Source organism: Aedes aegypti, chromosome 2 (assembly GCF_002204515.2).
Source record: "Aedes aegypti strain LVP_AGWG chromosome 2, AaegL5.0 Primary Assembly, whole genome shotgun sequence".
Lineage (NCBI taxonomy): Eukaryota > Metazoa > Arthropoda > Insecta > Diptera > Culicidae > Aedes > Aedes aegypti.
Window position 1 is genome coordinate 127,650,461 of NC_035108.1, and position 25,424 is coordinate 127,675,884.

Consider the following 25,424-nt stretch of genomic DNA (forward strand, 5'->3'; position numbering starts at 1 on the left):
TTAGGTATGAGGAATGAGGAGTGAGGATTGAAGAGTGAGAAGGGAGGAATAAGGAATGCGGAATGATGAGTGAGGAATGAGAAATGAGGAGTGATAAGTGAGAAGTGAGAATTGAAGAGTGAGAAGGGAGAAATGAGGAATGAAAAGTGAAGAATGAGGATTGATGAGTAAGGAATAAAGAATGAGAAATGAGGAGTGAGAAGTGGGGAGTGAGAATTGAGAAGTAAGGTATGTGGAAAGAGTAGTGAAGAAGTAGGAATGAATGGGAAATGAGGAATGAAACATTTTTCATTCTCTCATTACTTACTACTAATGGGGAATGAGGAGTGAGGTATGAAGAGTGATAAGTGAGGAATGAGGAATAAGGAATGATGAGTAAGGAATAACGAATGAGAAATGAGGAGTGAGAAGTGAGGAAGGAGAAATGGGATGTGAGGAGTAAGAATGAGGAAAGAGGATTGAAGAATGAGGAATGAGAAATGAGAGATGATGAATGAAAACTAAGGAATGAGTAGTGAAGAGTTAGCAATGAGGAGTAAGAAATGAGCAACGAGGAGTGAGAAGTGTAGAACGAGGAAAGAGGAGTAAGAAATAAGGAATGATTAAAGAAGAATGAGGAGTGAAGAGTGAAGAAAGAGGAGTGAGGGATGAACAGTGAGATGTGAGGAATGAGGAGTAATGCATGAGGAATGAGGAATAGAATGACTCTGTAGATTGAGGAGTTAGGACTGGGGAGTGAAAAATGAGGAGTGAGGTATGAGCAGTAAGGAGTATGTTATAAGGAATGAGGAGTGAGGAGTAAGTAATAACGAATGAGGAAGGAAGTGAAGAAAGAGGAATGAGGTATGAAGAGTGAGAGGTGAGAAATGAGGAGTGAGAAGTGAGGAATGAAGAATGAAGAATGCGGAATGAGGAGTGAGATATGAAGAGTGATAAGTGAGGAATGAGGAATGAAGAGTAAGGAATGACGAATGAAAAATGAGGAGTGAGAAGTGAGGAAGAAGAAATGGGAAGTGAGGAGTAAGAATTGAGGGAAGAGGAGTGAAGAATGAGGAATGAGAAATGAGAAATGATGAATGAAAAGTGAGGAATGAGGAGTGAAGAGTTAGCAATGAGGAGTGATAAATGAGCAACGAAGAGTGAGGAGTGAATAACGAGTAGTGAGGAGTGAAGAACGAGGAAAGAGGAGTAAGAAATAAGGAATGATTAAAGAAGAATGATGAGTGAAGCGTGAAGAACGAAGAGTGAGGGTTGAAGAGTGAGATGTAAGGAATGAGGAATGAAGCATGAGGAATGAGGAATATTATGATTGAGGAGTTAGGAATGGGCAGTGAAAAATGAGGAGTGAGGAATGATGAGTAAGGAGTTATAAGAAATGAGGAATGAGGAGTGAGGAGTAAGTAATAACGAATGAGGAAGGAAGTGAAGTAAGAGGAATGAGGTATGAAGAGTGAGAGGTTAGAAATGAGGAGTGCGAAGTGAGGAATGAAGAGTGAAGAATGAGGAATGAGGTATAAAGAGTGATAAGTGAGGAATGAGGAATGAAGAGTAAGGAATAAGGAATGATGAGTAAGGAATGACGAATGAGAAATGAGGAGTAAGAAGTGAGGAAGAAGAAATGGGAAGTGAGGAGTAAGAATTGAGGAAAGAGGAGTGAAGAATGAGGATTGAGAAATGAGAGATGATGAAAAGTGAGGAATGAGGAGTGAAGAGTTAGCAATAAGGAGTGAAGAGTTAGCAATGAGGAATAAGAAATGAGCAACGAGGAGTGAGGAGTGAAGAACGAGTAGTGAGGAGTGAAAAACGAGGAAAGAGGAGTAAGAAGTAAGGAATGATTGAAGAAGAATGATGAATGAAGAGTGAAGAACGAGGAGTGAGAAGAGTGAGAGGTGAGGAATGAGGAGTGAAGCATAAGGAATGAGGAATAGAATGAGTCTGTAGATTGAGGAGTTAGGAATGGGGAGTGAAAAATGACGAGTGAGAAATGAGGAGTAAGGAGTATGTTATAAGGAATGAGGAATGAGGAGTGAGGAGTGAGGAGTAAGTAATAACGAATGAGGAAGGAAGTGAAGAAAGAGGAATGAGGTATGAAGAGTGAGAGGTGAGAAATAAGGAGTGAGAAGTGAGGAATGAAGAGTGAAGAATGAGGAATGAGGAGTAATAAATGAGGAATGATAGATGAAGGATGAGGAGTGAGGAATGAGGAATGAGAAGTAAGGAGTGAGAAATGAAGAATAAAGTGTGAGGAATGATAAGTGAGGAGTGAGAAATGAGGAATGAAGTGTGAGGAATGCAGTGTGAGGAATGAGGAATAAGGAAAAAAATAATTAGGAGTGAGAAGCGAGTAATGAGGAATGAGGAATGATGATGTGGAAGATGATGATGATGATGTTAGAACAAAATGTTCTAACATTTTTGGAAAATATGTATGTTATCTTTAGCATGAAAGAACACAAGGAAAGCAAAAGATGAATGAAAGATAATATAAATTTAAATTTCCATTGAAAAATAATAGAAGAAACGATCTTATTATTATAAGAGTAGATCAGGAGGAGAATGTAGGGATTGAGAGGGGTACTAGAGAAGATAAAAACTAAGCAGAAGGGCATATAGTTTGAGTAACAAGGAAAACCTAAGCAAACGGGAAGAGACGAATGACACGTCAGTCTTGTAAAGTGTTTCGAGCGATGAAGTTGCGCTAGAATTGCTCCTGTTGCAATTCGGCTGATTGAGCCACTAACTTTGTATATGCCGGTTCCTCCCTCCGGACACTACAATCATTTTTAGGTGAGACAAATTAGAGTGCGGGTAAGATCGACACCCTGTTGGGGTAAAACCGACACATGCACTTTGAGTAGAATTTATACGTTGTGAACATCACCATCACATGGCATATTGAAAAAAAAAAATGCTTTAAACATAGCTTTAGACTTGTATTACGTAAATTATTGAAGAGAGGCCGAAAATTCACTAAATATATGTGAAAATTTCAAATGTCACATGCTAAGATAATAAAGTTGGGGTGAATTCACATGGATATGATTAATTTGTGTTCATGGAATGTTTACGAAGATGAAGTTGTGGCGAATGATTGGTTTTAAAATTAAATACTGTTTATTTAAACAAGACAGAAAAGTGTAATTATTTTCAGTTATTGAAAACTGACGAACCTCATGGTTGGTAAACAAACAATTAGATTATTTTATGTAAAAACATTTCAAATTCTATTTATTCTTCAATTTCAAATGAGAAAAATTTCTGCAAGTCATATAGTGTCATATTTTACATGTTAGCAAGTTCGCCATTCATGAACTTCACTGGAATTCGAAAATAAAGACTCACATAAACTACAGAAGAAGTCTTCCGACGAGAAAGATTCTCTGAAGTTAGATTATGAAGCAAAGAAAGGTGTCGATTTTACCCCAAATGAAAGTGTCGATCTTACCCCGAGTGGACATTTATTTCTCAATAGCGTTTTCAGCTGTCGAAAAACCAAAAATTAAATTCTCCTTCATGTTGTATGAACGTAATAATAGTAAATGATGATGTAGACTCAGAGCAAATAATGACATTTTAAAAATTTCACATGCGAAATAGTAAAAGAATAACAGTGAAATATTGCAACTGCTGTTGCTTCTATGTTATCCAATATGATTTTGTTGTTTATTTTGGCAGTTTATTGGTAGAGTCAGTTGTAATGTCATCCGAAACACAACATTTCACATGTAAAGATAGACCGTGGTGGAAACTGCATGAAAATCTATTCAAAACATGGAATATTGAAGGGTGTCGATCTTACTCACAGTGTCGGTTTTACCCTGATTTCCCCTACCCCCGTTGGTTTGACGTTTGACCACATTCAATCTGAACACTTTATTTGTATCCCGCTAATTTACACCTCGCTCAGATTAAAAATTGTTTAAACGTCATTTATCTCATGGAACGCAGTAAAGTGTAATGGAACGCTGTGGAACGGAACACAAAATCCAAACAAAACAGTGAAGGAGGTTATCAAAAACACGATTCTAAAGTGCCTAGATGTTCAAATTAAAAATAAACCCCGATGGTTTGCAAAAAACAGATTTTTTACGAATCCAAGCGTCGGAGCTACGTCTGTCTAGGTGCGTTGTGCAGTACACCATATCTCCTGTCCAGCGCACTATGCCCGAAGTTAGGTTCGACGTATATTTGGAGAACAATCGATTTTCGCGTATCGATGGTTCCGGCTTTGAACTGGCGACGCGATGACTTATACCAAACTTTATGGCAAATTAGCTATTCCCTAATCTAGTACTTCTCAAATTGAAAAACGCTGATCTACTACTGCTCTCCATTCTGTCATTTCTACAGTGCCCAATGTTTACAATTTTCTGTGTTGGCAAGCAAAAAGTTACAACTAATATTCGAAAAATATCGCAAAAATTCCTGTACGAACAGTTTTCTCTGCTGTACTCCCTCAATTATGAGCAGCAGACCGACAATATCCTGCGTGAGGTGGATGGACTTCAGTGATCACATGGTAAGCATCTTTCTGGATGTGTACGCGAATGAGCTCTACTCGGATGTCACCCTCGTCTCATCGGACGGAGCGGAACAACTGAGGGCCAGCCGGATGGTCCTATCCATGGCTTCCAAGTTTTTCGAGGACATTTTCCGGACCGCTCTCAGCACGGTACCAAGCCACCACATTCAGGGAGGAGGCCGAGCGGACACTATACCGGATGTGGTCCTGGTGGTTCCCGATGTTAGTTTTACGGTCCTGAAGAACGTCCTGCATTTTATCTACACCGGAGAGGTTCACATGAATGCCCGGGAAATGTCGGATTTTTTCGAAGCCTGCCAGTTGTTCCAGCTGAAGGGACTCGAGTACACCAATGGCAATATTAATGGAGTGAAGATCGCTGGATCGAACATTATCACACCGGATCAGTACGAGTATGAGGTTTTGCAAGACACGTCGTTCGGAGAGGAAGGCGCCACGGAATCCAGAAGTGGGGACATGGAGCAGACGATCGGGACGGAGATGCATGACGAGGAGGTGTTTCATGTGGAGGAAGAAATGCAGAAGCATGGCAGTGAGACGGAAGCAATCAATCAGTATTACGAGGTAAGTGTTATATAGTTGCCTGGGGGTGTCCAGTCCATCCATCCGGGGAAACCCGGAAATTTCAAATGATCAGGAAATTATAGGACACATCAATTAAGATTACCAAGACTGAATGACTAAAAATAGAGAATTTTCTACAAAAAAATTATTTATTTAAATATTTAAAAAATATCAAATCGCAAGATCATATTGTCATTTGGTTTGAAATCTGAAAAATCTGAGAATCGAAAAACGGACTTTGAATGGACACCCTGTAGCCTACACGGAATGGTAGGGAGCAATGATGAAACCAAAAAGTTTTTTTTTTCAGATGGACGTAAGTATAGTGGATCTAGATTCGGCGAACAGCAACCAGGAAAGCAACGATCTTATGGTAACAAAAGAGGATTTGACCGCAGCAGGAAATCAATCGAACCTTTCGGACGCGGAAACAAGTGGCGAATCTTCCGGGTTGTTCAAAAAACGGTTGAAGAATGTCGAATACGGGGATAAGCTGGACGAGGCCATCAATACGATAATCCATGGAGGAGCCAGTTTCCGGACAGCATCCATACAGTACGGAATTCCAAAAACGGTTCTTTGGAGAAAAGCAGTCAAAGCGCCAAACTACAAGGCAGATCGATTCGAGCTACCATCGCCGCGGAAGGAAGCTATCGAAGCGTTGAAGGCAGGGGAAAAACTTTTGAACATCAGTAAGCGATTTGATATACCACTGTCGACGCTACATCGGGATAAGATCAAGCTGTACAGCGAAGGCGCTCTTCCGGAAAATGTCATACTGAAACAGAGGGACAAGGGCTCGGATTTCAAGGACCGCGTTCTGGTTGCGGCTCAGCAGTGTTTGTCCGGGGTAATGTCCCAATCGGAAGCTTCCAAGTTTTACGGACTACCAAAGACCACCATCTGGAGGAAGATTAAAGCACTGAGGGCGAGCGATGGTGGCCACCAAATGGATGCCAGTGGCAGTTCGGAGATTGGAGCGGACATGATGATGAACGTGAAGCCGGAACTGGTGGAAGGGCTGGAAAGTCCTGACGATGACACGATGGAACAGGAAGAACAGCTTGAGCCAGATTTCGTGGTTTTGGTATAGTATGGACAATATAATGAATAGTTTCGGAAAAATGAAGTGTGTTTTTTGCGATGACACTATACACGTATTACTGAATAAAGTATCGTTTTCGATACAGTTCCTGTTTTGTTTATTCATAATCAATTAAGTTACTATTTAGAAATATCAAAAAACGAAAAAGTTACAGCCCAAAACGTGTTTTTTTCCAACACTCGTTTAGGGGGGTTGGTAATGGAAGGGCTAATCACTGTTCCTATATTCTCTCTTTCTCTCCTTCTTATCTGTTGCATGATTATAAGCATCACTAATATAATGCATGAGCATGCACAATAAGAATAATTTCAGGATTGAAAGCAGTATATGGATACCTGGATAGAATCGCTTCGAAAAGGATGCTCAAAATAAAATATTTCTGGTCAGGGAAGTATTATCATCAAGGGTATGTAAATTTTTTCCATTATTAACTCATAGATCACACAAACAAATGAACTAATAATATCAAATATTTTTATATAAATCAGCATCGTCAAGCAGTACAAAAACAGATAAAGCTTGTAAAGTTATCACCATCGATTGAATTGCGCTCTTTATAGTAATGTTCAATCAGTATCATAATCTCCTAAAGCGTCGCATCGTGCCATCAGCAGCCCTTAGCATCACTCTCATATTGTTATTATTTTGTTGTTTATAAAATTTCTAGAAAGCGATCAGCATGTTCTTTCTTACTTGTACAATGGCCGATCTATTTGGAATTTTAATAAGTCAAATCAAACTTCAAAACTCAAATTAAATTGCTTTCAGCACATTTACATTTTGCAGCATTAATCGCATTACTGTGTCAAGTCTTCTCCAATTCCCTATACCCTACCCCAACCCTTCTTATCCTTTCCGATGGTGTTCAAGTGGTCCGCATAGACTATTACGGCCATTACCTATCCCTTCCCCCGGCTTTGAACTGACTTGCGCTCTCATTGCCCCACCAAACGCTGCAAAATGAAAATGAAAATGAAAATGATTTATAACCTCTATCAATTACAGCACGCGAAGGCTACAACAAGACAGACCAAACTCAAAAAATTGGGGAAACAGGATTCAAAATACTCAGATTGACAATAAAAATATCACAATCTTTTAAGTTTGTTTACATTTTCCAATTGGGAATTAGTTTTCTTCCAAAGCCTATTAGAAATAAGATTGGTCTTTATTACAGTTAAATTTAATGCAAAACCATCTAGGCCCTATTGAAACGCTTCGTAAAGGCTACCGGAAAATCTACGTAGCTCTTACGTTTAGCGACAGTGGAATGGACGAACTTCCAAAGTTCATGCGTTCATTCTGGGCTCATTTCTTTTTAAACTGAATCAGCCTTCTAAACCCAAATAATATTTTACTGAGTTTTGTTATTCTGATAAAACAAATTTTGATCTGAACATCAAAGTGCCGAGAAAAAGGCATTCTTTGCTAACTTTATGGATGGATTCAGGATAAAATTGCTAAGAAATTTCGTACAGAATGTTTAACATTTATTCGTTGGAATGTGTGTTTTTTTTTTTCAAAACTTCCAAATATTAATGTCGGCTTAATTTACTGGCGAAGGAGTTGGACAGAAAACCTGGACGGATGTCTGACAAACGAACAGCTAGAAGCTGGCCTAGCTTTTGATGAATTTCAACAACATTCTATCAGGAAAGAAGCCTTAAACTTTTTTCCAACTCAGAAACTTATTCAGAAATTAAACCCTCTAGTTCAACGAAACTCGTTCCGTGAATTCAAGAGGTTGACTACAAATTCGAACAAAATGAGCCAGGCATTCATTCGCGAATCAAGTATTCTAATTCAAATAGGCGTTTCTCTTAAGGGTAGTTAAACAAGCATTCGGAATCAATTATAAAAGTGTTAATTTTTAGTCTTTAGTGATATGATTTTTAAGATACTTCGAATAATGAACAATAACTAGATTTTTCTAGCATTTTCTAATTACTATGGCATAATATTTACCTGATTCAAATTTTACCGTGGATTGTACGATATTTGCCAGAAAACCATTCGCCAGAAAACTATTCGCCAGAATGACATCTGTCAGAAAACCATTCGCCAGAAAGTACCATTCAAAAGAATTATTTTTATTGTCAGTTTTGATTCAATAATGCATGGTGAAATATCTCGGAATCCAAAGATGGCCGTCACAATATTGGACTTGGGCCACTTTTCACACCTTCAACAGCACTAATATTGAACTAATAGTACGTTAACCATCTCGTTTTTTTTTTTAAATTTTAGGCTTTTTGCTAGTGCACAAATAGGAGACTATATAACACTGTTATTCTAATATTTGCAAGATTTTTGCCAATGCAGTTTTGATACAATATTCTAAGCTATTCGTCATGAGCATTTTTTATTATACAGAATTTCTAGTACAACGACCAGATAAGTTCTACTTTTCAATGGGCAGTTAATAAGGGTTGTGCTATTTTCTCCCAAATATCAATTCCCCGAATGTCGTTTCCCGGAACACCAGTTCCGCAAATGCTAGTTCCCTAAATAACCCGTTTTCTCAAATGGTATATCCTCAAAAACGGTTTGACACTCTTAATTGTCATAACTTTTTATATTTCAAGGTGATGAACGGTTCATGATATGATATGCAACCTTCTTGTTTTATCAGCGGTTCTTTAAAGTTTCACCGAAATCCGCATTTTTTCTTGTTTTCTTTATCGTTTTTTCTAGTTCACCAGTCTGTCACTGAAGATTGTTTCTTTTCCATTTTCAACTGCATCTATTTTGGGGACGTCCATAAACCACGTGGTCGTTCAAAAGAGATAGAAGGGGGTGATTCTATTCAAATGCAACAATCCGTACCAACTTCGAGTCATTCGGAAGAATGGATTGCGGGGAAAAGTGCCATTCGGGTAAAAGGCGTTCGGGGAAATGACATTCGATGGAACGACATTCGGGTAAAAATAGCACAAAACGTTTTTAGTGATAATGGTCGCCTTAATTTCATTGCGTGACAAAATATTCAAAAAAGAGTAATTTCATATCGCTACTTGATATGGTTTGCGGCTAATAAAAATTCTCCATTATTCATATACAGGTATGTTCCGTCACGTTCCGATTTTGCCACGTTCCGATTTCGTCAACAAATTATTCTGTTTTTATCGTTATTATTATATATTTTTATTTTATGTTGATAAACACGGAACACATATGTATAGGATGTTCTTGATATTTTACAACTGTATTATTAGTCTGAAAGCTCATGAAAGTTGTTATAGTAAATGTAACTTTGGCTTGCGAGTGGAGGAATTGATAACTTTATAGAACAGTTTGCCTAAATAGTTGCAACGTATATCGAAATTTTGCAAATATCTAATGAACTTTTCCTTAAGAAGCAACAAAACTTTAAAGAACTGCTTATGATGAAAAGAAGGGAAAATCTCTTGTGAAATATTCCAAACCATAATATTTAAAAAATAAAATATATTTTAACTGAAACTGAAAATTCTATGAAAATACATCGTTGTTTAAAATCGTATCGATAATAGTTGCAAAGTTAATTGAAACCTCGCTAATATCTCATGAACTAGTTCAAAAGAAGCAACAAAACTTTGAAGAACAGCTCATGATGTAAAGAAGGGGGAATCTCTTGTGAAGTCTTCCAACCCGTAATACCATTGTACAGGGACCATTTATGTTTAAAAAAAAAACCTTCCTTTATTATCTGCATGCTGAATATCAAATCTTTACATCAGTAGCAGTCATACATAGTGGAGCAGCTTTTAATGATTGAAATTGTTATTCTAATTTTTGTTTCTCTTCTTTCTAGTTCCACGTTCCCTCAGTATTAAGTGCTGTCTGTTAAATTCATATTCATAAAGTTACAAATGTTGATGTTGATCGTTGAATGCCCTAAAAGTCGATATTTCTTTAAACCTTAAGAAAGTCATTTGTACCTGATCTAAGAATTAGAATACTAGAACCACAATACCAAAAACTGGATATTCGAAGCTGGTACACTAAAGGCCCAAACGCAATGATAGCGGAACGGCAACGGAATGCGGAACCGGTTAAATTAATTAACTCATTACGCGTGGTAAAGATGGACAAATTATGGGTGAAAGTGGCTCGGTAGCTTAGTTGGTAAAGCGCTCGTCTAGCATACAAGAGTCCTGGGTTCAAATCCCAGCCGAGCACGTGGATTTTTTTCATAATTTCACCCATAATTTGTCCATCTTTACCACGCGTAATGAGTTAATTAATTTAATAACCATGTGGATTGGATTACCGAACAGCTCAATATAAGTGTCAGTTTATATTAGAGTGTACTGCCTCTCTGTAGTAGTCATGTCGTCACTTGAGTGAGAACGACACGTTGATAGCCTTCCCACATCTTTACTCTTCCACAATACAGTTGTTGTGGAAGCGATGTAGGTACGATAGGCAAACAGTTTCAACACTAAATAAATCGCACTCGCTCGCTCCGCGTGTGTAGGAACAAGAGATGGATGGATATTGGTTATGAAAGGGGTCCGCGTGGTCTGTAGGGATTTGAATTCTAAACTTGTAACCAACTCAGTTATTGGGTCACCAAGTGGCTCGGTAGCTTAGTTGGTAAAGCGCTCGTCTAGCATACAAGAGTCCTGGGTTCAAATCCCAGCCGAGCACGTGGATTTTTTTCATAATTTCACCCATAATTTGTCCATCTTTACCACGCGTAATGAGTTAATTAATTTAATAACCATGTGGATTGGATTACCGAACAGCTCAATATAAGTGTCAGTTTATATTAGAGTGTACTGCCTCTCTGTAGTAGTCATGTCGTCACTTGAGTGAGAACGACACGTTGATAGCCTTCCCACATCTTTACTCTTCCACAATACAGTTGTTGTGGAAGCGATGTAGGTACGATAGGCAAACAGTTTCAACACTAAATAAATCGCACTCGCTCGCTCCGCGTGTGTAGGAACATGGATATTGGTTATGAAAGGGGTCCGCGTGGTCTGTAGGGATTTGAATTCTAAACTTGTAACCAACTCAGTTATTGGGTCACCAAGTGGCTCGGTAGCTTAGTTGGTAAAGCGCTCGTCTAGCATACAAGAGTCCTGGGTTCAAATCCCAGCCGAGCACGTGGATTTTTTTCATAATTTCACCCATAATTTGTCCATCTTTACCACGCGTAATGAGTTAATTAATTTAATAACCATGTGGATTGGATTACCGAACAGCTCAATATAAGTGTCAGTTTATATTAGAGTGTACTGCCTCTCTGTAGTAGTCATGTCGTCACTTGAGTGAGAACGACACGTTGATAGCCTTCCCACATCTTTACTCTTCCACAATACAGTTGTTGTGGAAGCGATGTAGGTACGATAGGCAAACAGTTTCAACACTAAATAAATCGCACTCGCTCGCTCCGCGTGTGTAGGAACAAGAGATGGATGGATATTGGTTATGAAAGGGGTCCGCGTGGTCTGTAGGGATTTGAATTCTAAACTTGTAACCAACTCAGTTATTGGGTCACCAAGTGGCTCGGTAGCTTAGTTGGTAAAGCGCTCGTCTAGCATACAAGAGTCCTGGGTTCAAATCCCAGCCGAGCACGTGGATTTTTTTCATAATTTCACCCATAATTTGTCCATCTTTACCACGCGTAATGAGTTAATTAATTTAATAACCATGTGGATTGGATTACCGAACAGCTCAATATAAGTGTCAGTTTATGTTTACTTAATTTTCTAATGTTTTCCGTTGGTTTAAGCCCAAAAAACATTTTATTAGATTTTGTCACATCCTTTGACTTAAACTCAAATTTTGGGTGTATTTTGTTTTCCGTGTCGCTTACGAAATGTCAGATAGGAACAACCCCAGTGGTCGAACTAAAACCCCTGTGGTGTTTTTGTCCACTAAGCGAACGTCAAACATGATCAAAAGTGTCAAGGTTCATTTATAGACCAAATTTTTAAATTAAATTTCAAACATGATATAGCCATTATTTGAGCGGGAAAAATTGCTAAAGTAGTTATAGTAACATGCTTTTTCGTGTTATTAAATAAAAACAAGATTTCATTAAAAATTTTAGGACCCAATTTTAACATAAATTCTCACTAACATTTTTTCTTCTGCTACTTTTAAATTGTCAATTCAAGGAATTCCACAGATACGTTTAAAAAAGTTATCCACATAGATATCGTCAATCATTCTTATTTAATTACCGTCGAACTCCTGGAATTTCTCTAGAAAAGCGCAAAGCATTTTTTCCACTTTTTTTTTTTTTGCAATTCTATGGCATATAGAAAACCAATGAATATTGGCGAATAAGCCAATAATAATTAATTATTTTGCCATAAATGCGTTCACGAGTTTCTTTCTTCGGTGTTAATGAATTTGGAACTTTCAAGAGTTCTTTTATACTGAATGGAATCCAAGATTTAAAGTTTCAGGCCACTGTTCTATTCCGGTTTTATGCCGATGCCGAATGCCAATCAACATATTCAACCAATTTGTCCTTGTAAAGGTGTTGCTCGTGATCTAGTCTATGTGCTGCATATAATAGACCATTTCCGTGAAATTTTTTTATTGGCATATATGCTTTCTTCAATTTACTGAACAAACTTTCCTAAGGAACCTATATGATCTGGAGCCTTTAACTATTAGAAAACAATGAAAAACTTGCGGCACGTTAGTTCACCCCTCGGTCCCCTACAATTTGTTTCACCTCGAAAAAAATGCAGACCCCTTTTTCCCCTATGGTTTTGCCACCACGTTGTGGTGAATTTAATATCAGCTGGCATGACCAGATGATTTTTGTTTATGTTTTCATTCATCATAATGGGCTCCGCTGGTTTTGTTCCCTCCTTCCTTCACGGTTCCTGAAGTCTCCGTAATCACCGCGGAAACCACCTTCACCGCTTCGGCCGGTTATGACCGCACCCGGCGAACACTATACGATTCTGTTACGCAAGGATTGTAGTCGACAGATGCCTGATCTCTCTGTTTTGTGCCGACGAGGATTGAATAAGCCGGAAGATTCCCGCCTAGAGCCAGCAACAGCCGCTCTAAAATTCCTTGCCCGGCTGTTGCTGCCTCCAGGCGGAAATCCTCCGGATCAACAGCCTCTAATTGAACTAGCGGTACCGTGACTGTTGGGTGGATGAGAGATTTGTTGTTAAGGGGTGGTTTTGAATCTGTGGAGGAAAATATATTTTCCTAAAGGAAGTCCTGAATCGGTTTGGGGTTGAAACTGTGATTCAGAATGGGTTGCGCAAGTTCCAACCTGTTTCAAAAACGTTTGTTTAAGTAACTTCAAATTACTTTCGTTGGCGCTTCTGTATGGGGCACCCTGACCGGGATCACGGCAATGAGAATATATACCGAGGTGGGGAAGAAGACATTTAGTGTGCGTGACATCCGTGTACGGTGAAAAATGTTTCACAACTACAAACGAGCGAGCTCCCATAAGAAGCCGTGTAAATTAGTGACGTAGTTATTTTTGTTTACGTTTTTTCTCTTTACTAATACATAGCCGTTGCTTCTTCTTCCACACCTTAGTATATATTCTCATTGAGATCACGGTCAGTTTGAGCGCGCACCTGATTTGACGTTTCCAAATGTAAACAAGCATCCCCATGCAGGGGTGGAATTGAAAAACTGTTGCAAAATCACCACGCTGATACCCATAGGGTTGAACAAACTGTGCCGCATCTCCAATTATTTTTCAAAATGTGGTGTGTATCCATGTTTTCAAAAATTTGTAAAAAAAATCAGGAGTGCATATAAACAGAATCTGAAAGCGTTAACATTCATTAAAAATGATTGTCTTTTGAAGAAAAATAAGAAACCTGGGGGTTAGATCTGACGGAAATGGTCTATTGCCCTCAGTTTGGCTTAATTGGGAAAGTTCAAGATAACAAACTTCGGTGGAAAGTGGGCGTGACAAAACTGAAACGTCACTTAATGCCCAATTTTTGAGTCACAATAGATCGAACTGATCACAGTGAATAAAATACCCAACAAGGATTAAAAAATGGCTAGTTTTTATTCACCCTGCCCAAAATTTACGTGATCTTTTCAAGGCATACTCTGCCCCTTGTTGATGTTTCATATCTATTGTAGTTCGATTATATGTTTTGTATACGTGTAAAGCAAATTTATTTTAAATGTTACATAAAATGTAGATTTACTAAATCTGATTTAGTAATATTTCTGATATTAAGTATCATATGTTCGGGCCCAGATAGCCGTAGCGGTAAACGCGCAGCTATTCAGCAAGACCAAGCTGAGGGTCGTGGGTTCGAATCCCACCGGTTGAGGATCTTTTCGGGTTGGAAATTTTCTCGACTTCCCAGAGCATAGAGTATCTTCGTACCTGCCACACGATATACGCATGCAAAAATGGTCATTGGCATAGTAAGCTCTCAGTTAATAACTGTGGAAGTGCTCATAAGAACACTAAGCTGAGAAGCAGGCTCTGTCCCAGTGGGGACGAACGCCAGAAAAGAAGAAGAAGATGTTCGTTTATGAACATATATTCTGGACTAAATTTTATAGTTATGAAGTCGCTTTTTAGTCACTATTTGGTCATTTTTTCATATTTCTAGTCACTAAAGTCACTATTATTTTGCTGTCTGACTTCTACCACCCCTGCTTGTAGAATGTCAAGTATCCTATTGTCAATTAATCATTTATGCGACGTCCACAAATTATGTAACTCTCTAGGGGAGAGTTAAAGTACGCTGAAGCGTTACGGCTCATCAAAAACATAAATGTTCATACAAAAAGCGTTTCGGATGGGGAAGGGGGGTCAAAAATCCTCAATTTTAGCGTTACGTAACAGATGGATACTGCCTTTGAAATTCCGAAAGAATCCCATGGAAAACACTTAGAGTAATGGCGTTCATAAACCATGAAATAAAAGCATTCTAGGAGTGGGGTTTTCCTGGATAAGTTTTTACTGATATTTCTTGTGACATATCTTGAGGAGTCCGCAGATGAGTTACAAAATTTCTATAGAAATTCATGAAAAATTCCAAGAAGAACTAATAAAGTTTTGGAATGTTTTTCTGGCGAAAACCTAAAAATTGGAATAATGGTTGATAATGGAATTATCTGAAAAATTTGAGTACTTAGAGCTATTTTCGGAAATGCTAGAGCAATAAAAGGTTTTTGTTGAAATTCGTGAAGAAATGCTAGAAAAAATTTTAGCACGAAATCTTGATGGAGTTCATGATGCATTCTCTGTGGATATTCCAAGATGAAACACAGCAGAACTTGTTTGTGAGATCCCTGGAGAATCTAACTCACCAAGTGCGCCACTCGACTACAGCTCCACATGAGGAATGTCGTCCTTTCTACCATTTTTCACAAACAATTTATCTGTAATCCGGACACGAAGTCAAATGAACATTCTATGGTTAAATATTTAAGACTATGAATGAAATTAAGAATCACGTCGAATTAAAACATAAAAAATGTATGTTTTTCACGTACTTTTATGAATAAAAGTCATTTAAATTTAGTCAAAACTGCATCTATTAGGCATACAATGTTCACAACAAAGAATGTATGCATAATACGTTCAATTAGTACCATTTTTTTTTTTTATTACTGCTGTTTCAATTCTTATTTTGTTGGGAGGTGTTCGAGGCAGCATAACGAAAAACCAGATTCTGGAGTACTGTTGTTCGACACACTCAAAACTAGAAATATTCTTCTTCTTCTTTCTGGCGTTACGTCCCCACTGGGACAGAGCCTGCTTTCAGCTTAGTGTTCTTATGAGCACTTCCACAATTATTAACTGAGAGCTTACTATGCCAATGACCATTTTTGCATGCGTATATCGTGTGGCAAGTACGAAGATACTCTATGCCCTGGGAAGTCGAGAAAATTTCCAACCCGAAAAGATCCTCGACCGGTGGGATTCGAACCCACGACCCTCAGCTTGGTCTTGCTGAATAGCTGCACGTTTACCGCTACGGCTATCTGGGCCCCATAAAAAAAAAAACTAGAAATATATTGGTTCTTTAAATTCACAACATTACACGTATTACAATAACTTACAAATCTAGTCTTCGCAATACCAATCCATCCTTCGAACAATTCAAGCTCCCTACAATTTCCTTCCTATTATAAATCAACATTGTACCATTAGTATTTTAATTTGTAAACTTACGGCAACTATCAATCACTTCGGTATCGTTTTCGTAAAGCCTTTCTCCTTACCACGAAACTCAAATCGCTCGTATAGAAAGAGTGCAACGATGCTTCGTCCGATATGCCCTGAGGAGATTACCGTGGTCAAACCCGATCGTGCTGCCTGCGTATGAGAGTCGGCGCCAACTAATAGGGCTGGAGTCACTACGCCATCGAAGAGTTTACCTTCAAAGGATGTTCGCATATGACGTAATAAGTAGCCGGATCGACTGCCCAGAGCTTCTGCAACAGGCGAATTTCTTTGTCCCAGCGCGTCTTTTACGTCAACGTTCTTTAATCAGGATAAGTCGACACCGTACTGTTTTCGGCCAAAATCATCCACTCGAAAAATGTTTTAATCTTTTAAATGATGTAGATATTTTTGATTTTACTATTGATAGAAATCGTTTTAAGAATATTGTGAGACAAATTTATTAGTAAGATAAGGGGTATTCAGTCTGTACAGCAAAGCTGAAGACGGTGTTAAATAAATAAATAAATAAATAAATTCTTCTAGCTATTCCAACACTTGCAGCTCTACGGTTAAGGCAATTAGTTAGATAAACAGATTCAATGGTTACAACTTCTATACTTACTTTTTGTTTAAATACAATTCAAATTCAATTTTATTATATTAATTATTCTTTCTCAATTCTTTTATGTTTAATAATTCAATTAAAGGACGGTTATCTAATCAACAACGTCTTGTACACATCAAAGATGTCAGCGCCCTAGATTTGTCAGTCATTGCATCTGTCTACCACCTTGACATATTCCACCACACACTTTGAAGGTCGCGTCCACGGAGCGCACTCTTTCTATCCCGGCGTAACACCCCCTGCTTTCTATCAATATGAGATGAACCTGCCTAGGGCTGAAAATCTCAATAATAAAGAAAAAAAAAGTTATTCAGATATACAAGATAGTTAATAGGTAGATTATCATTATCAAGCGATTTGGGACGTATTTGAGGTTTTGTGCGACTTTTGTATGAATGCCCGCCACTGTTCGGTGTTCAAACCGGTGTTTGAACCGATGTTCTCTTTACCTACACATGTTTGCGTATAGGCACAGAACAGATAGGAAAGATGAAAACAAAAACAGCTGCCAGAATTAACACGAACACTAGCGCACCTGGTGGCGGCGGGCAAGCTTTGTAGACTGTAGATTTTTCGAAAAATGTACAGAATTAGACAAGAAAACCCGTCTAAATCGTTTTTCAGATTTATACTCCAAGGTTGTTGCAAAGAAGGTAATCTCCAGAATGGGTGAAATATTTTCACTGAATTTAAGTTTAACAAAAAATGGTTTTACATTTCCTCCACAGACAAACAGACGTAACACTTAGAACAAATGTCGATCAAAATCATAGTCACGAGGACATGTACGCCCAATGCTAAAATCAGTGTGTTTGGCCGATAGGTCAACAGATGACGGTAGTGTGCAAACGTCAAACACGAACAAAAACGATGCGAGCGCTGCGGGTGGTGAATCAGCCACCTACCATATTTTTGAACCGACCGTTAAAAAGGTGGTCGATGGCCAATGATGAGAGTGTGACGTCTGTTTGTCTGTGTTTCCTCCCTGTTTTATAAATCAGATCCTACAATAGTGTATTTGAATGAATTTAAATATAAATTAATTAAATGTTCTTAAAATGGTCTAGCTCTGGATCTAGTGCCCCAATTAAGTGGTATATTTTGTAATTCGAGCGAGTTCACGTGACTCGTCTGTAAACATTGTCGATCAAAGTAAGCATGCAGATTTCAGATGTCACCCGTCGACTCCCATAGTAATCCAGTCACATAGAGTGACAACTGTCCATAAACTCAAGTGACAGAGCCAATTCGAGCGAAATTTTTGGTCGACGGTGACTCCAGTCGAGTCGTTTATGATCGACTCGACTTATAAAATAGGGCCCTACATGAAATTTTAATCGCAGTTCAGACATAGCTTGAATTTTACTTAGCGAAAAAATCACAATTTTGTACACACGTTACCGCAGCTGTCATACGGTAATATAAAGCATGGCAGATTTAAATTAGCATGCAGAACAAATAAAAGAGCTATTTGATTATTTATAGTGTAGTTTAGTTAGTTGTACAAATGTACACTCCAAATAATCCAAACGTCATAGGTACGTGAAAAATCACGTACATCATTGCGAATTCATTTTGCCTCCCATTCACCTGACTAAGGTGATTGTTACTGCGACTGTCAATCGCACTTACGTGGAATTCACGTAGGCCCATAAGTTCATTTGGACATCGGCATTTCGTGTTCATTCTCACTTGAGTGCATATTTCAAGCTAGGTATGCTGTTCCGCTCAAGAAAAGTAAAAATTCTGCTCAAGAAATGGTCAAGAAATTTCCTACAGTGAGCTTCATTTGAAATGACATTTCTTTTCAACTTGCAAGTAATACTTTGCTTAAAGATGGTGGCCGCAAGTATTTCAGGAGCTGCTTTTAAGCCCAGCAATAGCTGTTTTCAAGGTAAATATGTGACTGATAATTCAGAATCATGTTTTTATACCTTATGTTATCAATTATAGCTTATGCAACGTTGAGCAGCAAGTCCGGGAAGAACCAGACATTGCCATCGTGTGAGCGAGGGGGAGGAGACGAGGTTTGGCCTACGAAAGTGTAACAGTGCATACATTGGGTTTTGGAAAAAGCTTGACGGAGAGGCGAGGGAGGGTATTCCCGAAAATGCTGGATATTTTATTGGAAATAAATATTTAATACCGTGATGCATCAATACCCGGACGCTTAAGTGGACACAAATGTTCAAATTCGAATATGAGTCTGTAGTTTTAGAAAAGTCCTAATGTAATATTGTTTGAAACATTATTTCAAATAAGATCTTCACGAAAGTAATGAACTTTTTGGTAAAAACCATGATTTTAACATGAAAATCATTAAAATATTAGAGCATATCTTGTCTTTATATCCGGACACCTGATGCAAACGATGTCTTTAAATCCGGACACTTTTGAATCGAAATCCGGACATCTGTATTGTAGCTTGTAAAATTCGTTTAATTTTAATGAAAACCATATCAACACACAATTGAATATAAATATTAAATAAGCTTGATGTTCGCGTTTGCCCTACAATGTCAAAAATAATAGCACTTCTGAAATATTAGTGGTTTGATTACCTGAGCCGAAGTGTATGTGGCTGGAACTGCAGTCGATGTGGCTCTAGCTGTTATTATGAAAGTTATTCACTATTTATTTCACAACCAATTGGATTTTGATAGCTCACTTCGCTTCCTAAAGTCATTTTTCAAGTTTTCTCTCATTTTTTCTTGCTTGAAACTCACTTACACTAGTTAAACGTTGCTCTTTTAGACGATGTCCGGTTCTTGAAACACTGGCTCGTAATCCCGGAAGTCTCTTTATACACCAATAAATGTTTATTTTCAGATTATTCAACAACAGTCCACTCACCAAACTTTTAAAATTTATTTTCTCAAACACTTATAATGGAAACTTGCTCTAAAAATACATTTCACGATCTTTTTCTCCAATCGAACGATGTTCGCGCGTTCATCGATCGTCAAACTTGAGTTAGAGTTGGGCCACGGCAAAAAGACGTCCAACTCGAACACATTATTTGTTTTTATTTTTATTAATTATTTGACGATGGTTACTAGATTAAAAATAAATGTATAATGATTAGCATGGTTATTAATACAAGCAAGAAATAAAAACCTAATATTTTATCACTTAATTCTAACTCTAATTTACGCATGTAATCAGAGTGTCCGGATATTGGTACCGTCCGGATTTTGATTCACCACGGTATAATAAATAGGTTGATCACTTCAGTTGTTTATTTTTTTTAAATTTAAAAGCTATTTGATTGCGTAAGCCTATGCAAAACTGAATTGGTTTCTATGCAAACATTCTGATAACATTTAATGAATAATAATTTATGATATGTTGAGACGCTTCGTAAAAGCTACGTGGAAATTCATGTAGCTTTTACTTGAAACTTCGATGGATCTAATGAGGTCCATGCGTTCATTCGGTGCTACCTATGATTAACGTAAGTGCTACGTGAAAAGTGGGATGGAAAAAAACACACGTACGTTTTCACGTAACAGTGACGTAAGTGTAAATTTACAAAAACTATATTCAAAACCTTTTCCCATGTTGTTTTTCAATTCGAAAGTTATTTTGCTTCGGACACATTTTGACGTTTGAGAAGCCTGCTCGTTTTCTAAACTAGGTAATTGCTAGGACAGGACGTGACAGCTGCCCCGTTGTTTTTCAGTTGATAACCTTGACGATACAAAAGCCAGTGTTACCAGTGTCCTTTTTAAACAAATCTTGTGAACAAATTCAAATATCAAGACCAATAATTCGATCGTTTCTTGCACGCTTCATTCCTTTAGTGCAATGGAGGATGCTATATTTAAAAAAAAAAAATAGGTGAAAATCCAAATCCAGCGATATTTTTAAAGAGAATTGACACAATTTTCATTGTATTGGTCTCCGTTAGGTATTAGGCGGCGTCCATTTATTACGTAACGCTAAAATTGGAAATTTTTGAACCCCTCCCCCCCCCCTCCGTAACGCTTTTTGTATGAAAAATTTTAAATTTTTGTATGAGCCGTAACGCTTGAGCCTACTCCCCCCCTCCCCCTTGAGCGTTACGTAATTTATGGATGCCGCCTTATTAATTTATTTAAGCATTGTAAAAGAACATGCTTTGAACTTAACATTGAATATAAATAGATTTGAAACAAAAAGACTTCATGAAAAATTTCCAAACTTTTGATAAAAACTCTAATTTATAAACTAGCAACACGGCCGGGCTAGCAACAAACGCCCTGTTGCAATTCAACTCAACGATGCGAAAGTAGGCCTTTGCCAAAACGACCAATAGGCCTATTCACATGACGTCTCAAATCAGCTGATCGGGAAGCACTTTGACATTTCTTCTATGAAAATGACAGGCCCGTGTTAGCACCGGTCCTCCACCGATGTAAACAAATGCATAGACGGATCTGTCACATGAAAAGGCCTATGAGAAGTGGTCTTTTTTGACAGGAAATTAGTTTCGTTTTTGTACTTTCACCTGTCACGTCTTGTCTTAGGGTAATTGCAGTTACAGTCGCCTCTCCACATCTCGATATCGAAGGGACCATCGAGATAGGGAGAGATCGAGACGAAGAACAAATTTTTAATGAATACTAGATTGAAAAACACTCCGTTACCAAGAAAATAATAAACAATCAGACGTCATTGCACGTTCCTAATTTGTTTTGAATCCCAAAAATTGGGTCTAGTAACCTTTGATATTGGTCATATCGAAATACAGAGAGAAAATTGGGAACAAAAATTAAACAGCAACACATCGAGTTACGGGGATATCGAGATAAGGAGGATATCGAGATGTAGAGAGAGAAATTGTATGCAGACTGAAGGGACCTAAGAAATCATCGACATACGGAGAGATATCGAGATATAGAACATCGAGATGTGGAGAGTCGACTGTACTTCTGGCGAAACTTTTTTTTTGAATTTTGATACCATACAAACAATAATTATTCTGTATACAGTTGACTCTCCCTTACTCGATATTCCGTATCTCGATATCGAGTTAGAGAACCATAGTAAAAGTTGGTTTTCATGGCTAACTCGATGGTCCCTTGGATCGCAGTTGCACTGGTTTTGTGTTCTGTAACTCGATACCTCCCTAACTCGATGGTCCCTTCAATATCGAGTAAGGGAGAGTTAACTGTATAATGAAAATCAGAAATAATCAAGAGGGTAAACAATGTTTTATTCGCCTACTGATCTTCACATTTTCATGTACTCTAGGCGAAAATTAGGTACTTATTGTTCTAGGATGGCTATCTGTTCTGTGGTTTAGGTTCAGGTTCGAGAGTTTCGGTTTGACAGGAGAACAAAGTACAAGAAGAGTACGAAACCGCCTGAACCAACATGTTCGATGTTAATTTGGGAAGACTGTTAGGGGTGGTCCATTAATTACGTAACGGTTTATGGGGGGAGGGGGGTTGAAGATTTCTTACGCGCCATACAAATTATTTTTGGTTTTCATACAAAAAATCTTACCATGGGGGGAGGGGGGGTTGAAAAACCGCTAAAATTGTCTTACGTAATTAATGGACAGCCCCTTACGGTATACATAAATTTACTACAGCTGTGGAGCTCTAATCACGCCAGGGAGAAGGTTCGGATCATTTCCGTACACCGTATTGTACAGTTAAATTCCCATACATCTATTTCTTTGCCATACATAATAAGAGCTACGCTCAATACTCACATGCGTCGTTTTCGTCCGGCAGTTCCCCAGCGGGTCCATCCTTCTCCATGCAGCGTTTCCTGTGCTTGTAGTAGGTCGGTTGATCGCCGAAGCTTCTGCCACACGCCGGACACGTAAAGGGTCGCTCTCCGGTGTGCGTTCGCCTGTGGTTCATCAGCTGCCCCTTCTGCGAGAAGCCTTTGCCACAGAACTCGCACTTGAAGCGTTTGTCGGCCTGATGAATCAACCGATGGCGCGAAAAGTTCGACTGCAGGCTGAATCGCTTTAGGCAGATGTTACATTGCCACGGCTGCGAAGGATTGTGCGACTCCATGTGATCGCGCAACTGAGCCGCGGACGAGTGATGTTTGCTGCACACGGTGCAAACGTACAGATCGGTGTGGACATTCCGATGGGTAATGAGCTGTTGCTCTTGCAGGAACTGCTCTGGACATTCCGAGCATGTTAGATACGGATAAGCAACATCCGTGTGGCCGTCGTTGATGTGTTTCTGAAGATCGCTGGATCGGGTGAACACTTCCGAGCAGAGCGCACAAGGAAGGGATCGGGAAATCACTTCCCGTTGGGCAAACTTCGCCATTTGGCTGTTGTGGTTCAATACACGGTGTTTTGCGTATTGGCCTTGGGTAAGGAAGCGTTCCTCGCAGTAGCGACACTCGTACGGCAGGAGATTATCGTGCAGAAGCGAGTGCTTTGTAAGGGCGGTAGATGTTTTGTAGGCGGCGGAACATTTGTCACACTTGTAGGGCCGTTCGTTGGAATGAACAATGTAGTGCTTCTCTAGATTGGCTTTGGTGGCGAATGTCTTACCACAAAGCTTACAAGTTGCAGCCGGGAGCTTTTTGTGTTGGTACAGATCGTGTTGCCTTAGCAAGGCATCGTTCAGGAAGATCTTTCCACACTGCTCGCATTGATAGATTTTGGTTCTGCGTTTGTATCGCTTCGGCAGGGGGTGATTTGCCCCATGAACTTTGTTCTCGTGGATGTTCAAGCTCTCCTTGGCGCTGAAGCAGAGCGAACAGAAAGCGCACTTTCTGGGCCGGACTGTTATGTCGTGGCAACTCAGATGACGATTGTATATTGTCACTTTCCCGAAGGTCTTGTTACAATCGTCACATTTATAGTCAACTTTTCCGGCATGAATCTCGGTGAGATGAGCCACCAATCCGTCGATGTCGTCCATCGATGTGTTGCATATGTAGCACTTTTTCGCAAGGATATCTCGTAGATATTCCTGTCTAAGTGGTTTAGGAGACCCTGGTTTACGGCCCCGTTTTTTAGGAGTTGTATCTTTTGGGAACGTTTGCTTTCTTTGACGAACTTTCTTAGATTTTGGGTCAGTCTTCGATGGTTTCTTAACCCTTTTCTTCCTACATGTTTTCCGTAATTTTGCCAATGGTACATCATCTTCTTCACTAGACGATTGAACTTCTATAACGGAATCATTCTTCGATTCCTTTTTAACTTCTTTCCTATCCGTTGCCTCTATATTGGGAGTTGCTCTGTCCATTTCTCCATCATCAATAGCAGGGCTAACTTCTCTCGATACAGGCCCCCGTAACTCTTCATCCGGAATCTCTTCCTTCGTCTCCATCAGTACAGCCTCCACCTTCATTTCCATAACCGTCGATTGGCATTCCTGTCGCGCAAAGCTCATCAACTCCCTAAAATCCATTTCCTGCTGTAAGGTCTCCCGAGCCCAGGCCTTCAACACGTCCACCTTCACCAAGCAGCGCTCGCAGATTTCCGTCAAGAAATCATCCATCGTCAACGACACTTTCATAACCGCTCGAATGGTGCTACTCAGCGAAACATGTTCCATCTTGCCGGCCTTGGGGAACATCCGGGACCGTAGCTCAAAACGAAGACACAATCTACAGCTGGATACGTCGACAATGTTGCTTTGCCTAAAACAAGAACCCATTGATTACATTCTTACATTCCTTTGTATTGAATCGAACTTACCGATCGCGGAACAACGACGGTTCGCGGTAGCCAATCGTTCCGGCATGGCCATCCGTAGCGAAGTGCGACAGACACAGCTGCTGCAATTGATTCTGCCCTTCCTGGGCGACGAGCACCGGCCTTCCGGTCCCGTACTCGATTGCGTTCCTCCATCGCTCGGCTAGCTTTGGATTCCTCGGAAATTCAACCAGATATTCCTGATCGGAGGCATCACAGCCGGGAACTGCACAACTCATAGCTCTTCCGGGCGACAATTTGAAGCTATTTTCTACTATTTTTATAACTTTTTAAAACGAAAGCGTTCAGAATTTGCAATCCGCCAACGCCACAGCATAAACACTAGTATTGGGCGATGCACTGCTTGTCAAAAGATGAGCCTGTACTGTATTCGTGATCAAACGTCAACATCCCACCGCAAAATCGCTAGTGTTTGGAGGTGATTTTAACCTCCAAATTGCGAAATCATCACCTCCAAGTTAGTTGTAATACCCACCGTTATATGAATTATGGTGGCGCGTCGATCGTCGCAAGTTTCTCGTTAAACAGTCAATATTCGTGATCAAACGTCAACATCCCACCGCAAAATCGCTAGTGTTTGGAGGTGATTTTAACCTCCAAATTGCGAAATCATCACCTCCAAGTTAGTTGTAATACCCACCGTTATATGAATTATGGTGGCGCGTCGATCGTCGCAAGTTTCTCGTTAAACAGTCAATACATAAAAACCTCCGCGGAGTCCGCGGAGGCGATGGAAGTGTGCAGTACTAGCACATCCAGATGATTTTGTTTTCATTT

At 39.2% G+C, this 25,424-nt stretch overlaps 2 protein-coding genes across 2 annotated transcripts; one reads left to right on the forward strand and one right to left on the reverse strand.

The window, feature by feature from the left end:
* The first annotated feature begins 4,332 nt into the window (after positions 1-4,332).
* LOC5573992 lies at positions 4,333-6,232 on the forward strand. Its single transcript, XM_001661027.2, has 2 exons — positions 4,333-5,107; positions 5,418-6,232. The coding sequence occupies exons 1-2, from the start codon at positions 4,463-4,465 to the stop codon at positions 6,198-6,200; spliced, it is 1,428 nt and encodes a 475-aa protein (XP_001661077.1). The 5' UTR covers positions 4,333-4,462; the 3' UTR covers positions 6,201-6,232.
* Positions 6,233-22,599: 16,367 nt separating this feature from the next.
* On the reverse strand, positions 22,600-24,998 carry LOC5573991 (zinc finger protein 708). The gene is made up of 2 exons (XM_001661028.2): positions 24,630-24,998; positions 22,600-24,571 (listed from the first exon to the last, which is right to left on the reverse strand). Exons 1-2 carry the CDS (start codon positions 24,863-24,865, stop codon positions 22,654-22,656), a joined length of 2,154 nt encoding a protein of 717 aa, XP_001661078.1. The 5' UTR covers positions 24,866-24,998; the 3' UTR covers positions 22,600-22,653.
* Between the last annotated feature and the right edge of the window lie 426 nt (positions 24,999-25,424).